Source organism: Gymnogyps californianus, unplaced genomic scaffold (genome assembly GCF_018139145.2).
Source record: "Gymnogyps californianus isolate 813 unplaced genomic scaffold, ASM1813914v2 HiC_scaffold_38, whole genome shotgun sequence".
Lineage (NCBI taxonomy): Eukaryota > Metazoa > Chordata > Aves > Accipitriformes > Cathartidae > Gymnogyps > Gymnogyps californianus.
In genome coordinates, this window is record NW_026114268.1 from 171,041 (window position 1) to 185,667 (window position 14,627).

A 14,627-nucleotide genomic window follows, 5' to 3' on the forward strand; every position below is an offset into this window, starting at 1 on the left:
TCATTATTATAATTGTTATATACTATATTAATGGTATTACAGTAAGAATTACTTAGATTAATGAAGAATGAACTTTGACAAAACTGAGTGAAGTGCAGTAGTGATGGAACCAGGACTGACTTCAGCATGCAACAATCCGACACCACACAGCATCTTCCCGCTGTGCCCAATGTCACCTGCCTGCCACATCACACCGAAGCCCAATCCTGTTCTACCAACTGAGTGGACTTTGCATCATCCCTCCTGCCCAGACAGACTGTTACAATAGATGGAGCTCAAAGTCATGGACTGAATGAACTCAACACACATTTGATAGAGATGGCCCATAGATCGCGGGAATGATATCTATACGTATATATTAAAAGACAGGAAAGTTGATGGTGATTAATTGGAAATGTATCAGAAAGTATGGGATCTGGGCATAACGTAAATGGTATAGAATAAGGGGTGGATATTGTCCTGGGTTCGGCTGGGACAGAGTTAACTCTCTTCTTAGTAGCTGGTACAGTGCTGGGTTTTGGATTTAGTGTGAGAATGATGTTGATAACACTCTGATGTTTTAGTTGTTGCTAAGTAGCGCTTCTCTTAAGCCAAGGACTTTTCAGTTTCCCATGCTCTGCCAGCAAGCAGGTGTGCAAGAAGCTGGGAGGGAGCATAGCCGGGGCAGCTGACCCCAACTAGCGAAAGGGGTATTCCATACCATGGAACGTCATGCCCAGTATATAAACAGGGGGGAGTTGGCCGGGAGGCATGGATCGCAGCTCTGGCATCGGTCAGCGGGTGGTGAGCTATTGCATTGTGCATCACTGGGGTTTTTCTTCCTTCCCCCCTCTTTTTTTTGTTGTATTCCTTTTCATTACTATTAGTAGTAGTGTTAGTATATCTCATTATTATTATTGTTAATATTATATTTTACTTCAGTTATTAAACTGTTCTTATCTCAACCCACGAGTTCTGCCTTCTTTCCCGATTCTCCTCCCCATCCCACCAGGAGCAGGGGGAGGGAGGGGGGCAGGGAGTGAGGGAGCGGCTGTGTGGTGCTTGGCTTCTGAATGGGGTTAAACCACGACACCCCTCCAGCTTGGAGAAATTACATCCTTTGCTGTAACCTTCCTGGTGTCCTGCCTAATGATGGGAGAAGAAAAGGTGATTCTCATGCCCCAATCTTTTTGTAAGAGGAGAAATGCCACTGCTGGAAAGAAGTGTCTCTGCAGAGGGAACATCAGTGATGACTTCAGCCTGTTTCACAGCAGGTTCCCCTGGAGCCCCAGGGACACCTGGAGGGAGCCCAGAGGGGGCAAAGTGCTGCCTTGGGCTGGTCCCCTGCTGCTGAGCTGGGCCGGGCTCCTGGGATGGAGGGAGCTCATGGCAAGCGGGCAGTGCTGCAGAGAGACAGCTCTGCCCAGGAGCGGCTCCTCTGCAAAGCGCAGCAGGGCTGGGGGCACTGCCTGCAGGCACCGAGAGGAGACGAGTGAGGAAGAGAGAGATGGCAATCTGGAGTGGGAGGAGAGCTGAGTGTTCACTAGGGGAGAAATCTTCACAGCCCTGAATACAGTAAGTCTCTGGGTGTAGGGCAGCACAGCTGTGGTTCCTGGAAAGATCTCCTAAAGCTAGCACATGCTTATGGAATCTGTCAGGAGGACTCTCGGAGTTTCTCCACTGTAGAGGAGAAGGACGTGCTCCAGCACAGGGCTTCCCCACTGCACCATCAGAGGACTGCGTGTGATGGCTGCCTTCTCCCAGGGATGGCTGCAGGAGTGTGAAACCGGGTGTGCAGCCAGGGGTGCCCCGGGCTGTCCTTCCGAGCAGGGTCCCTGCACCCCAGGGGGCTGTGTACCGGGGCAGGGACTCTGCCACCTGCCAGGGTCAGCACTCAGCCTGCCCGGGGAGCTCCCCATGACACTGTGGGGAGAAGCTGTGGGTGGAAGGAGCGACCCCTGGCAGGGCAGGGCACGGTGCTTCTGCTGTTGAGAGGGTGCTGTGTGGTACAGGGCTGGTCACAGCTCCAGATCACCCCCGCAGCAATTGCAGAGGGTCCTTTTGAAGAATGACATCAAGGCAGCATTTACCTGAAAGGGAAGGAGTCTGTGCTTTCAGTTTTTCCACTCTTGCTTGGCTGGGTAGGGAGTGGGAGATGGGAATTTATTTCTCTGTTCTTGAAAGGCACGGAGACCCCAGTTCTCGTTAGCACTTGTCCGAGCTGCTCCTTAGCCCCTGCACACACGGAGATGCCCCTGGGCCGTACCCCGCTGCCAGGAGGGGTCTGCAAGGCAGAGCTGAGCACACAGCGGGTGGGATGGGGTCTGTGAGCAGTGACAGGGAAGAGACCCAGGGACAGAGAAACAACTCCTGGCAGGGACAAGCTCCAGGCAGCAGAGACATGGGCTGGGAGGGAGAAGGATCTGCTCCCAGAAACGCCATGGGAAGGGGGATTCGGGCACCTCCCTGCCATCCCCTGCAGTGCAGACGCCTACCATGGAGCAAACCCCGGCCTCCTCTCCCACCTCTGCTCTTAAGGCCATGGGTGGTCAGTCACCTGCTCAGTGACCTCACCCCTTAAAAGGAGAAATTACCAAATACGTGACTGTCTGTCTTTCTCCTGGCTCCATCTGCAGCAGCACTGTGGCATTTCTCCTTTTTTCCTTTCCTGTCTTTGCTCACCTTGTTCTTATCACTGGACCTTCTGGGATGGGGTTTGGGTTTAAGCCGCAGTTCAGAGACCAGTCCTGTGGGTCCTGCCATGCAGATGCATCCATGGGGGGGAAAGTGTCCAAGTCCTCTCCTAATCTGCCGGTTCAGGACAATGAACTGAGCGGATTCTCCTTTCAGGACACCCCAGATTTAGGATATTTGACTCCTTCCCTGGGGGTTCCTCCTGGGCTGCAGGCTGCCCTCCAGAAGCACACAGCTCTCCCACGACAGCTCTGTGTTATCTAGCAGTCCCATGGAGAAGACACTTCATTGCTAAGGCCGTGGAAATGCTGCTCGTTGTCTGTGTGTGGGCAGCTGCAACGAGCCCTCTGTGTCCATGGCTGGGAGGGAGAGCTGAGATCCTCCTCAGGTACGATGAGATGGGGTGAGGGGTTTGGCAGTCTGCACTTGGAAACTGGCTTCCTCTGCTCTCAGCAGCATCCAGTTTCTCCTCGGGGAACATCTGGGAGTGATCGTCCTCTGACTCAAAGAACTGCCAGCACAGGGCAGCCGAGACCAGGACCGATGGACAGACCGGCTGTCCTCCTTCTGCACTGTGGGACAGTCCCTTTGCCTCCCAGTACCCTCAAGCTTTCCCTTTGAGTGGAGCAGGAATGCCAAGGATTTCTGCCTTAAAAGCACTTCTCAGCTGTGGTGGGGCCACTGGAACAGAAGAAACAAACCAAAATCCCCACAGCTCTGCTCTGCAGTTGGGTGAACTGGCAGCAGCAATGCTGAAAAGCTCTTCAGTATCATGAGTGGATTTCATGTGAGATCGCCCCGTGTTCCTGTTTACCTCTTGCTGTAGGGCAGGACTGACTCCTCCAGAGCCCACGGCAGAGCCCCCTTCTCCCAGTGGCACCCTCAGCCAGCACCAACCACAGCTCATGAAAGGGACCTGCCAAAAGTCTCCCTGAAAGGGGTGAGGCGGTTTGGGGTTTTCTGTGAGAAACTGAATGGATTTTGTTCAGAGAAATCTGATCTAACTTATTCATAACTTTTCCTCCTATGACAGTCCCCCATGCCCAGAGGCAGCAGATGTCTAACAGCAGCTTCATCACCCAGTTCCTCCTCCTGGCGTTCACAGACACACGGGAGCTGCAGCTCTTGCACTTCTGGCTCTTCCTGGGCATCTACCTGGCTGCCCTCTTAGGCAACGGCCTCATCTTCACCACTGTAGCCTATGACCAGCGCCTCCACACTCCCATGTACTTCTTCCTCCTCAACCTCTCCCTCCTCGACCTGGGCTCCATCTCAACCACTCTCCCCAAATCCATGGCCAATTCCCTCTGGGACACCAGAGCCATTTCCTATGCAGGATGTGTTGCACAGGTCTTTTTCTTTCTCTTCTTGATAGTAGGCGAGTATTTTCTTCTTACCGTCATGGCCTACGACCGCTACGTTGCCATCTGCAAACCCCTGCACTACGGGACCCTCCTGGGCAGCAGAGCTTGTGTCCACATGGCAGCAGCTGCCTGGGGCAGTGGGTTTCTCACTGCTCTGCTGCACACTGCCAATACATTTTCACTACCACTCTGCCAGGGCAATGCCATGGAACAGTTCTGTGAAATCCCCCACCTCCTCAAGCTCTCCTGCTCAGACGCCTACCTCAGGGAAGTTGGGCTTCTTGCTTTTAGTGCTTTTCTATTTTGGGGATGTTTTGTGTTCATCGTGCTGTCCTATATGCAGATCTTCAGGGCCGTGCTGAGGATCCCCTCTGAGCAGGGACGGCACAAAGCCTTTTCCACGTGCCTCCCTCACCTGGCCGTGGTCTCCCTGTTTATCAGTACCAGCATATTTGCCTACCTGAAGCCTCCCTCCATCTCTTCCCCATCCCTGGATCTGGTGATGGCTGTTGTGTACTCGGTGGTGCCTCCGACATTGAACCCCTTCATCTACAGCATAAGGAACCAGGAGCTCAAGGATGCTCTGAGGAAACTGATGACTGGATGTTTTTCAGCAGCCATAGACTGCCTACTTTCCTCTGCAAAGGGCTCCCAGTGTATGTCATGACAGGCCAAGTCTGTCTTTCCTTCCTTACATTTTTTTTCCTTTTCCACTTGTGATGTTGTTGTCTTCAAAGAAATGTCATTATTCATCCTCTCCTACTGAACTATCCACCCATCTTGTGTGACCCAGAGACTTTGTGTAAATGGGGAGTCTCACATTGTATTTAAGTGAAATAAATGATTCTGCAGCAACTTTTTTGTCTGAGACCTATCCTCAGCGTAGCAGGAATGAATGGGAGATGAAAAGAGCTTTCTGGCTGCACCAGCTTCGGGATGGCTGCTCTGTGCTCTTGAGGACCGCAAGGGCCAGGGCTTTTGTGCTGGCCTGGGGAGATGGGATAGCATGGAGGGGCCGCAGCCTCTCAGGATGTGCTGGAGAGGAAAGCAGGGGACACAAGGTGCCTTCTTTTCCTTTTGCCATGCATGTTCACCCATCTATGGGGCTGACTCCTCTCTGACCCCCAGGAGCTGCTGTGCCCTTCAGAGGGGCTGAGGCTGTGGTGCGACTGCCCGGAGCACCCTGCAGTGGGGCCAGCCCCGACTGGGCTTTGCTAGGGAGAGGGCATTGGTGGTGGAGAGAGGGCAGGGGAGGTGGGAGAGCTTGGAGGGAACTGGGCTGGGCTGGAAAGTACCTGGGAGAGAAAAACATCAGTGTGTATTTCATAGTGCATGACCATGCAGAGTGAGGACTCACACCAGGGAGTTTGTGGTGCAGAGCCAGGGCTTGTGGAGGGGATCGAAGACATGCAAGTGCAGGAGAGAGGAGGCTGGTCTGTGCCCTCGGCGGCATGAACAGACCAGGAAGGTGGCGCAGGGCCTTCGTCACTACCCGGCCACCAGCCATCTCTCATCAGCCATTTCCAGCACTGGCCGCTCACCCCAGGTTTATGGGTGGGTTTTGTTGTAAGGCCATCTCCATCCTCCTGCTGGGCTCAGTGCCTGTATCAGGGGAATGGCTAGCCATGCCCGGCCTCTCTCCTGGCCCGGACCCTGGCAGACCCCGGAGCAGGGATGTCTGTGAAATCCCACATGGGATGCGGATAGGGCTGCGTAGGTTCCAGGACCTGGGGGAGGCTGTCTCAAGTAGGAGGAACAGAAGCGGGACAGGGCACAAAGGGCTGTCATGGGGATCATGCAGGAGAAACTGTTCCTCACACCAAATACACCCTTTCCCATGCCGTGCCTGCACAGTGGGGCCATGGGACCATGTGTGGGGCAGCGGGGCTGGGCCGGTGCAGGACAGGGCACTGACAGGAGCCACGAAGCAGCTGCCAGGGGGTGACCGCCTGGAGTTGGTGGCTGCGAGAAAAGTCAAGAGCAAAGACAAGAGCTTCAATCGCTGTGTTAGAGACCAGGGCTGACCAAGGAAAATGCAGGGCTGCTGTGGGATGGGGAGGGGGATATAACAACAGCAGACACTGATGATAGTGAGGGGCTCAACGCCGCCTTTGCCTGAGCCTTTACGGAAAAGGTCTCCCAGGCCTCTGTGCTCAATGAAGGGGTTCAAGAAGGAGGAGAGCACATATTGGCAGGAACCTCAGGAAATCCCACAAGGACAAACGCCAGTGTCTGCCCCTGCAGGGGACTCCCCCTGGCAATGGCACAGGCTGGGGGCTGCCTGGCTGGCAGCAGCCCTGGGGGAAAGGTCTTGGTGGGCAGGGAGCTGGACAGGAGGCAGCCGTGTGCCCTGGCAGCAAGGGAGGCCACCAGCGTCCTGGGCTGTGCGACCAGGAGCACGGCCAGGCGATGGAGGGAAGGGATTCTCTGGAATCCTCCATCCTCATTTCCGATCCCCACTTCGGGAAAGATCTTGGCAAGCTGGAGTGGGTTTAGCAGAGGGCCCTCAGGACAGCCAGGGACTGGAGCACTCTGCCGGTGAGGAGAGGCTGAGGGAGCTGGGCTTGTCCAGCCCGGAGAAGGGAAGGCTGGCGGGGACCTCATCCCAGCCTGCCAGTACCGACGAGGAGGTCATGGAGAATACAGAGCCAGTCGCTTCACCGTGGTGCATGGTGGCAGGACAAAAGACAAGGGGTGGAAGGTGGAGGAGGAGAGGTTCAGCCAGGACATAAGGAACACTTTTTTCCCCAGGAGCTCAGCCAAGTGCTGGAACAGGTCACCCAGAGAGGCTGTGCAGTCTCTGTCCTTGGGGGTTTTCCAACTCGCCCTGAATCAAGCCTTGAACAACTTGGGCTGACCCTGCTCTGACAGGTTGGACTGCAGACTTCCTGAGGTCCCTTCCAACCTCAGCCGTCTTATGGTCCTGTGATGCTGGGCCCTGCTTCTAACTGGAGCAGAGCAGATGTTTATGAGGCACGAATCCTCCTGTGCTGTAAGTGACCGTCTAAACCAACGTCTACAGCAGTGAAGAGAGGTCGACACCTCCGTGTGCCTCGCTCTGTGCAAAGACTGAGGAGTCCTGGGCAGGGAAGGTTTTGGGGGTCATGGGGCTCTGCGCAAGACACCAGATGACCTTGTTTTAATGCCTGTCGGCCTGTCAGATGTCAGTTAATGTCAGTGAAAAGGAAAGTAAGAAGAACTGAAGACAAAGAAAGGCACATCAGGGCTTTCTGCGTTGCACTGAGCCCCAGGGTGCATTTGGGGCTGAGTCCATGAACCTGAGAGGCTGAGAGGAGATTTGCACAAACCTCTCCAGAAGGCAAACTCAGAAGCAAAACCCAAAGTACCCTGAAGCATTCCTGGGTCCCACTGAGGGCCATTACTGACAAAGCCTCCCCAGGGGCTCCTTACAGCAGAAAATTGGAGGCAATGCCGACGGGCAGGCAATTTTCAAGCTCTCATGGGCTACATGATCCTGCACTTCCCAGATCTTCCGATTCACTAGGCCTGAGAAGCCGAGGTCTCTCAGCCTCCCCACACACGGCCCCTAGCCCCATCTTGGCACACCTCCTCTGGATCATCTCCAGTTTCTCGCCATTCCTCCAGAATGGGGAGCCCCACTCCGGGACACACTATTCCAGGTGTGGCCACACCAGTGCTGAGTCAAGACGGACGACAACTCCCCTGGTCTGGGTGGCCACGCTCCTCCCAGTGCAGGCACATGGCCATACTCCTCTTTATCACCACCACTGGCTGCTATGGCATCCCTCGTAATGCCCAGCCCCTTTTCTTTCAGGTTGCTCTTCCTCCAGTCAAGCCTGAGCCTGCCTTGAGGAGGACATCCTGGTTAAGTGAAATTGCAAGCCAAGAGAGGGGTTACCCCGGTGACCATCCCAGAAACACCACACGAGGGTCCAAAGCAAGACAAACCGTGTCTGATGAGGAAAGGCTAACCAGAGGTGGCCTACTTGTATGGGAGGGCATGAGCGTGATCAAAGGGAAGAATCTGGGAGGGGCAAAAGAGGGAAAAAGAAAACACAAGGTGAAGGCAAGGACATGACCAGGGCTGTCTGCCAAGCAGCCCTTCACCTGCAAAAGACTGACTGGAGTGGGACAAGAAGGCTGAACTTGATCTGACTTCTGCTGTGTTGCCCCATACGATGATATCATCAATGTACTGCAGGTGTTCTGGAGCTCCACCTTTTTCCAGTGCATTCTGGATTAGTCCATGGCAAATGGCGGGGCTGTGTTTCCACCCCTGGGGCAGTCGATTCCAGGTGTACTGGACACCCCTCCAAGTGAAAGCAAACTGTGGCCGGCACTCTGCTGCCAAAGGGATTGAGAAAAATGGCCAATTCTTTATCTCTATACTGATTCATGGACGGTGGCAAATGCTCTGTGGGGGTGGTTGCAGCAATGGAAGCAGAGTAACTGGCAACGCAGAGGTAAACCCATCTGGGCTGCCCCATTGTGGCAAGATATTGCTGCCCGGCTAGAGAACCTGGTTGTGAAAGTACATCATGTAGATGCCCACGTACCTAAGAGTCGGGCCACTGAAGAACATCAAAACAATCAACAGGTAGACAAGGCTGCTAGGAGTGAAGTAGCTCAGGTAGATCTGGATTGGCAGAATAAGGGTGAATTATTTCTGGCTCGGTGGGCCTATGACACCTCAGGCCATCAGGGAAGAGACGCAACATATAGATGGGCTCGTGATCGAGGGTGGACCTGACCATGGACACTAATGCACAGCTAATTCCCTCAGGTACTGGATACCTGTCTCCATAGTTGTCCACCTTGCCCGGTCTCTCTGAGGACCCTTCAGTTGTGGGGTTCCTGAGGGTCGAAGAGCAACAGGTGCCGATCGTTACCACAAGGGTGCACCGGCGGCAATATCTCACCAACCGAGACTCCCTGATTCCCATCCATACACTGATTCGTCGACTGGAGAGCCAAGGAGTGATCAGCAGGACTCGCTCACCCTTTAACAGCCCCATTTGGCCAGTGCCAAATCTGACCATATTTGCACTTGGCTTACTTCCATGGTCATGGGGAACGTGAGGGCTTTCCCTCAAATCATCAAGAGAAAAGCCAGAGTGGATGGAAACACAGAATTGTTTTCCAGGTTTCCAGCTGTGAAAATGGGTACATTGCCTCCAGATGCATCCAGCTGTGGAGTCCTCCGTACAGGAAAGACATGGACCTGTTGGAGCAGGCCCAGAAAAGGGCACAAAAATGATCAGAGGGATGGAACACCTTTCTTATGAGGACAGGCTGAGAGAGTTGGGGTTGTTCAGCCTGGAGAAGAGAAGGCTCCGGGGACACCCTGTTGCGGCCTTTCAATACTCAAAGGGGACTTACAAGAAAGATGGGGACAGACTTTTTAGTAGGGCCTTTAGCGATAGGACAAGCGGTAATGGTTTTAAACTACAAGAGGGGAGATTCAGCCTAGATATAAGGAAGCAATTTTTTACAATGAGGGTGGTGAAACACTGGCACAGGTTGCCCAGAGAGGCTGTAGATGCCCCATCCCTGGAAAGATTCAAGGTCAGGTTGGACGGGGCTCTGAGCAATCTCATCTAGTTGAAGATGTCCCTGCTTATTGCAGGGGGGTTGGACTAGATGACCTTTAGAGGTCCCTGCCAACCCAAACCATTCTATGATTCTATGACAAGCCCATGGGCCCTGACAGGATTCACGCCAGAGTACTGAAGGAGCTAGCGGATGTCACGGCAGGACTTCTCTCGATCATCTCCCAAAGGTCTGGGAAGTCTGGGGAGGTCCCTGCTGACTGGCAGCTAGCCAATGGTATTCCCATTTACAAGAAGGGCAAGAGGGAAGACCCAGGGAACGACAGACCTCTAGGTCTAACCTCAGAACCTGGAAAAATCGTGGAGAAGATCATAATATAAATTGCTGTGCTGGTTTTGGCTGGGAAAGAGTTAATTTTCTTCATAGCAGCTGGCATGGGGCTGTGTTTTGGATTGGTGCTGGAAACAGCGTTGATAATTCAGGGATGTTCTCGTTACTGCCGAGCAGTGCTTGGAGAGCGTCAAGGCCTTTTCTGCTCCTCACACCACCCCACCAGCGAGTAGGCTGGGGGTGCACGAGAAGTTGAGGGGGACACAGCCAGGACAGCTGACCCCAACCGACCAAAGGGAGATTCCAGACCATATGACGTCATGCTCAGCAATAAAAGCTGGAGGGGAGGTTGGCGGGGGGGCCGCTGCTCGGGGACTGGCTGGGCATCATCGGTCGGTTGGTGGTGAGCAATTGTCTTCATTTGCATCCCTTGTCTGTCCTGGGGTTTATTTTTCTCTCTCTTTGTTATTTTTTTCTTTTCCTTACAATTTCTTTCTTTATTTAGTTTTTTAAATTATGAAAGAGTTTTTATCTCATCCCACCAGTTTTCACTTCCAATTCTCTCCCCCATCCCACCAGGGGGAGGGGAGTGAGGGAGCAGCTCTGTGGGGCTTAGCTGCTGGCTGGGGCTAAACCATGACAATTGCTTCTTTTAACATCTGTGGGAAGCGAATGCATGCCCTCCAGACTTGTCTGCTGCTGTACATAGAGAGGAGAAGGGAGAGTCCCAAGGCTAGAACCAGCTGTTCTGCAGGAATTTGAGCAGCATCAGTGAAATCCCTGGCTTTCAAAAATAAGCATAAATCTGTACAGAAAAATGGTTCAATGACATGGAAGTACCATGGAATGTTTTCATTTATTATGTGTTAGCACTGAATATGATCAGTGGTTCAGCGAGAGCTCTGTACTGTTGAGAGAGAGGGTAATTCTTGAAATTATGATCTCTTCTGATGCACAACATGCCAGTTGCAATGTTGTACATTAGGTACAAAGACAGGAAGCCTGCTCCTAAGGAGATGACGTAACTTACTGAAGTATGATAGGTGTTTATTCCAGATAGAGCAGCACAGAGCTTGAGATATGGCTGTTATAAAATTTTCTGTAAGCAACATCTGATTCGGACCTCCCCTGCAGCAAGATTTTAGACATTGTTTCTGTTTTCTTAGTGCTACTAGAAAAGAGTGACAGATACATTTCAGTCCCAGGAAGGGAATCTTCATAGCACTGGGGTTCTTTTTTGTATAAAACCTGATATTTCCCAATTTGTTTGGATGTATGAAAGTCCTACGGTTTAGTTTTCAGTTGTCCTGTGAGGAGCAGGGAGTTGGACTCGATGATCCTTAGGGGTCCCTTCCAACTCGAGATATTCCATGATTCTATGATTCTGGGTGCTATTGAAAGGCATTTAAAGGACAAGGCAATCATCAGGCACAGTCAACATGGGGTCACAAAGGGAAAGTCCTGATTAACCAATTTGATATCCTTCCAGGATAAGGTCACCCGCCTCGTGGATGAAGGGAAGGCGGTGGATGTGGTTTTTTCTGGATGTCGGGAAGGCTTTGGATACCGTCCCTCACAGCATCCTTCTGGGCGAGTTGTCCAGTCGTGAGATGAGTGGGCTCCCGGTGCGCTCACGGGTGAAGAACTGGCTGGACGGCAGGGCTCAAAGGGTCGTGGTGAATGGGGCTACATCTGGCTGGCGACTGGTCACCAGTGGTGTTCCTCAGGGCTCGATCCTAGGGCCAGTTCTATATATTTGTCAATGTTCCATAGATTTATCAATGGGCTGGAGGCAGGAGTGGAATCCATTGTTGGCAAGTTGGCTGATGATCCCAAACTGGGAGGTGCTGTTGGCTCTCTTGAGGGATGAGAGGCCTTCCTGAAGGATCCGGCTAGACTGGCGCTTTGAGCAGTCATCATGAAGGGCATGAAATTTAACAAGTCCAAATGCCGGATTCTGCCCCCAGGATGGAGTAACGCTCCGGACACAAGTACAGATTGGGAGAGCAGTGGCTGGAGAGCAGCCCTGCAGAAAGGGATGTGGGGGTGCGGGTTGGCAGCAGGCTCAATAGGAGTCTCAGTCTGGGCTTGCCCCACAGCAGTGCCTGCTGCAGGGTGCTGCGGAGCTCTGGGCACCCACACCACAGCCGCACCCTCTCTGAAGGACACAGAAGCTCCTGGGGGCTGGGGAAGGGCTGTCATCCTCCCCATCAGTCCCAGGGCTAGAGGCTGGCCCAAGGATTTGGTTCAGTCCCTCTTGGTGGTCTGCCCTCTCCTTTCCAGAAGAGCCCCCGGGCAGCCTGTGCCACCCCCACCCGCCAGTCCCAGTGACACAGGAGCTGCCCCACGCCGGTGAACACAACAACCTGTTTCTCCTCCTTCTTGCCTTACTTGTGACACACGCGTGGTGCTCCACTCTTCTCCAGGGAAATCCCTGCTCCACAGAGAGCCTTTCCCCAGGGGCGTGTGTCCATGCTGGCCTGGCCAGTTGGTCCTGGCTCCCTTCCCTGAGCTCCCCACAGGGCCCTGAGCTGGTGGTGCTGCTCTGCAGAGCAAGCAGGCTCTGGTGCCCTGGGACCACGGGGTGACTACATACCGGCCATACTGCTCTGGGAGTGAAGCACATCTAGCCAGACCAGCATCACTACCCCTCACAGATGTCTCCCATGGGTCTGTGGCTATGACACTCAGAGAAATCACGGGGTGTTTCAACTGGTTCAGGATGTGTTCAGGGGTGTCACTGGATCCAGCCCATGGCTTCTCATTGAAGATGAGGTGAATCGCTCTCACGGCTGCCTTCCTCACGCCTGCTGTGTCTCCGCTGCCCCTCTGGCATTGCAGAGCCCCCATTAGGCTGCGCATCCTTCACTTTAGCCCTTTCCCTTTGGGTGACTCCACTTGTTGGGGAAGTTTTCTAAACCTCCATTCCCTTTCCACCCCGAGGCACCTAGTGACCCAGAGATGCCCTGTGCTCTCCTGGGGGTTCAGATCCCCTTTCAGAAGGTCGGGCATCTTTGACCAGCCCTGTCATATGTGAGAGAGCCTCAAGCAGGTGCCTTTTGACTGCTCAGCATCTCCAATGCCATTGGGCACCCAGTAAAGCCAAGGATCAGTCCAGCCCTCATTCCCTTACACATCGACCCATGTCCTTGTCCCGCTAAGCCAATGCCGCACCCAAGCACAACAGCAGGGCCTTTTAGCCTGCAATTCCCTCAGCGTAGCCTGCACTCCAGGTCGGAAAGAAGAGCCCAAGCTTCACACGCTGCACTGAGGAAATCCCCTTTTTTTACAGACACACAAAGGAGGCCAGCATTAGCGTAGTGATAGACTCATTTAGAGAAGGCCTTTGGGCCAGACAGCCTGGGTTCATCCTCCTGAGAAGCAGGATGAAAGCAAACCTTCCTGAAGAAACACGATTCTAAGCAGTACAATGCCCAAAGGACACAAGTTGCCTGAGATAATTCGGAGAAACCTTGTGAAGAGAGATGGGCAGCTTATTGCTGCTGAAATACTACCTCTAGAATGAGGTTCTTCAGGGCATTCTGGAGTTCCTCGTTCCTCATGCTGTAGAGGAGGGGGTTCACTGCTGGAGGCACCACCGAATACAAAACAGCCACCACCAGGTCCAGGGATGGGGAGGAGATGGAGGGGGGCTTCAGGTAGGCAAAGATGGCAGTGCTGATAAACAGGGAGACCACGGCCAGGTGAGGGAGGCATGTGGAAAAGGCTTTGTGCTGTCCCTGCTCAGAGGGGATCCTCAGCACGGCCCTGAAGATCTGCACATAGGACAGCACGATGAAAACAAAACACCCAAAAGCTAAACAGACACTAACCACAAGGGCCCCAACTTCCCTGAGGGAGGAGTCTGAGCAGGAGAGCTTGAGGATCTGGGGGACTTCACAGAAGAACTGGTTCACAGCATTGCCTTGGCAGAGTGGTATGGAAAATGTACTGGCAGTGTGCAGGACAGCACTGAGAAACCCACTGCCCCAGGCAGCTGCTGCCATGTGGACACAAGCTCTGCTGCCCAGGAGGGTCCCGTAGTGCAGGGGTTTGCAGATGGCAATGTAGCGGTCGTAGGCCATGACGGTGAGAAGAGAAAACTCTGCTCCAACCAAGAAGAAAAACAGAAAGACCTGGGCAGCACATCCCAAGTAGGAGATGGCCCTGGTGTCCCACAAGGAATTGGCCATGGCTTTGGGGACAGTAGTAGAAATGGAGCCCAGGTCAAGGAGGGAGAGGTTGAGGAGGAAGAAGTACATGGGGTGTGGAGGCGGTGGTCGCAGGCTACGGCGGTGATGATGAGGCCGTTGCCCAGGAGGGCAGCCAGGTAGATGCCCAGCAAGAGCCAGAAGTGCAAGAGCTGCAGCTCCCGCGTGTCTGCGAACACCAGGAGGAGGAACTGGGTGATGGAGCTGCCGTTGGACATCTGCTGCCTCTGGGTTTGCTTATCTGTTGAGAAGGAAAAGGCAGTACTGAGTTAGGGCAGCCTTCTCCGAGCAAAACATAGCGCATGTCTCATAGCAGCCCCACACTCAGACTCTTTCTTTTCAGCAAGACCTCTCTGCAGCTCCCTCACTTGAGCTCCGGGTTTTGCTGGCTGAGGGGGCCATTGGGAGCAGGGACTCTGGAATGGGCTCCTCAGGAGTCCTTCCTGCTGTGCAGCGAGAGGGAATGAGGAACGCAGGCTGATCTCAACTTAAATGCACTCGTGATACATCACAGAGC

At 53.6% G+C, this 14,627-nt stretch overlaps 1 protein-coding gene and 1 pseudogene across 1 annotated transcript; one reads left to right on the forward strand and one right to left on the reverse strand.

The window, feature by feature from the left end:
- The first annotated feature begins 3,699 nt into the window (after window positions 1-3,699).
- Window positions 3,700-4,704, forward strand: LOC127028630 (olfactory receptor 14J1-like). Its single transcript, XM_050914349.1, has one exon. The coding sequence runs from the start codon at window positions 3,700-3,702 to the stop codon at window positions 4,702-4,704; it is 1,005 nt and encodes a 334-aa protein (XP_050770306.1).
- An 8,689-nt stretch (window positions 4,705-13,393) lies between these two features.
- On the reverse strand, window positions 13,394-14,331 carry LOC127028665 (olfactory receptor 14J1-like; annotated as a pseudogene).
- Window positions 14,332-14,627: the final 296 nt, after the last annotated feature.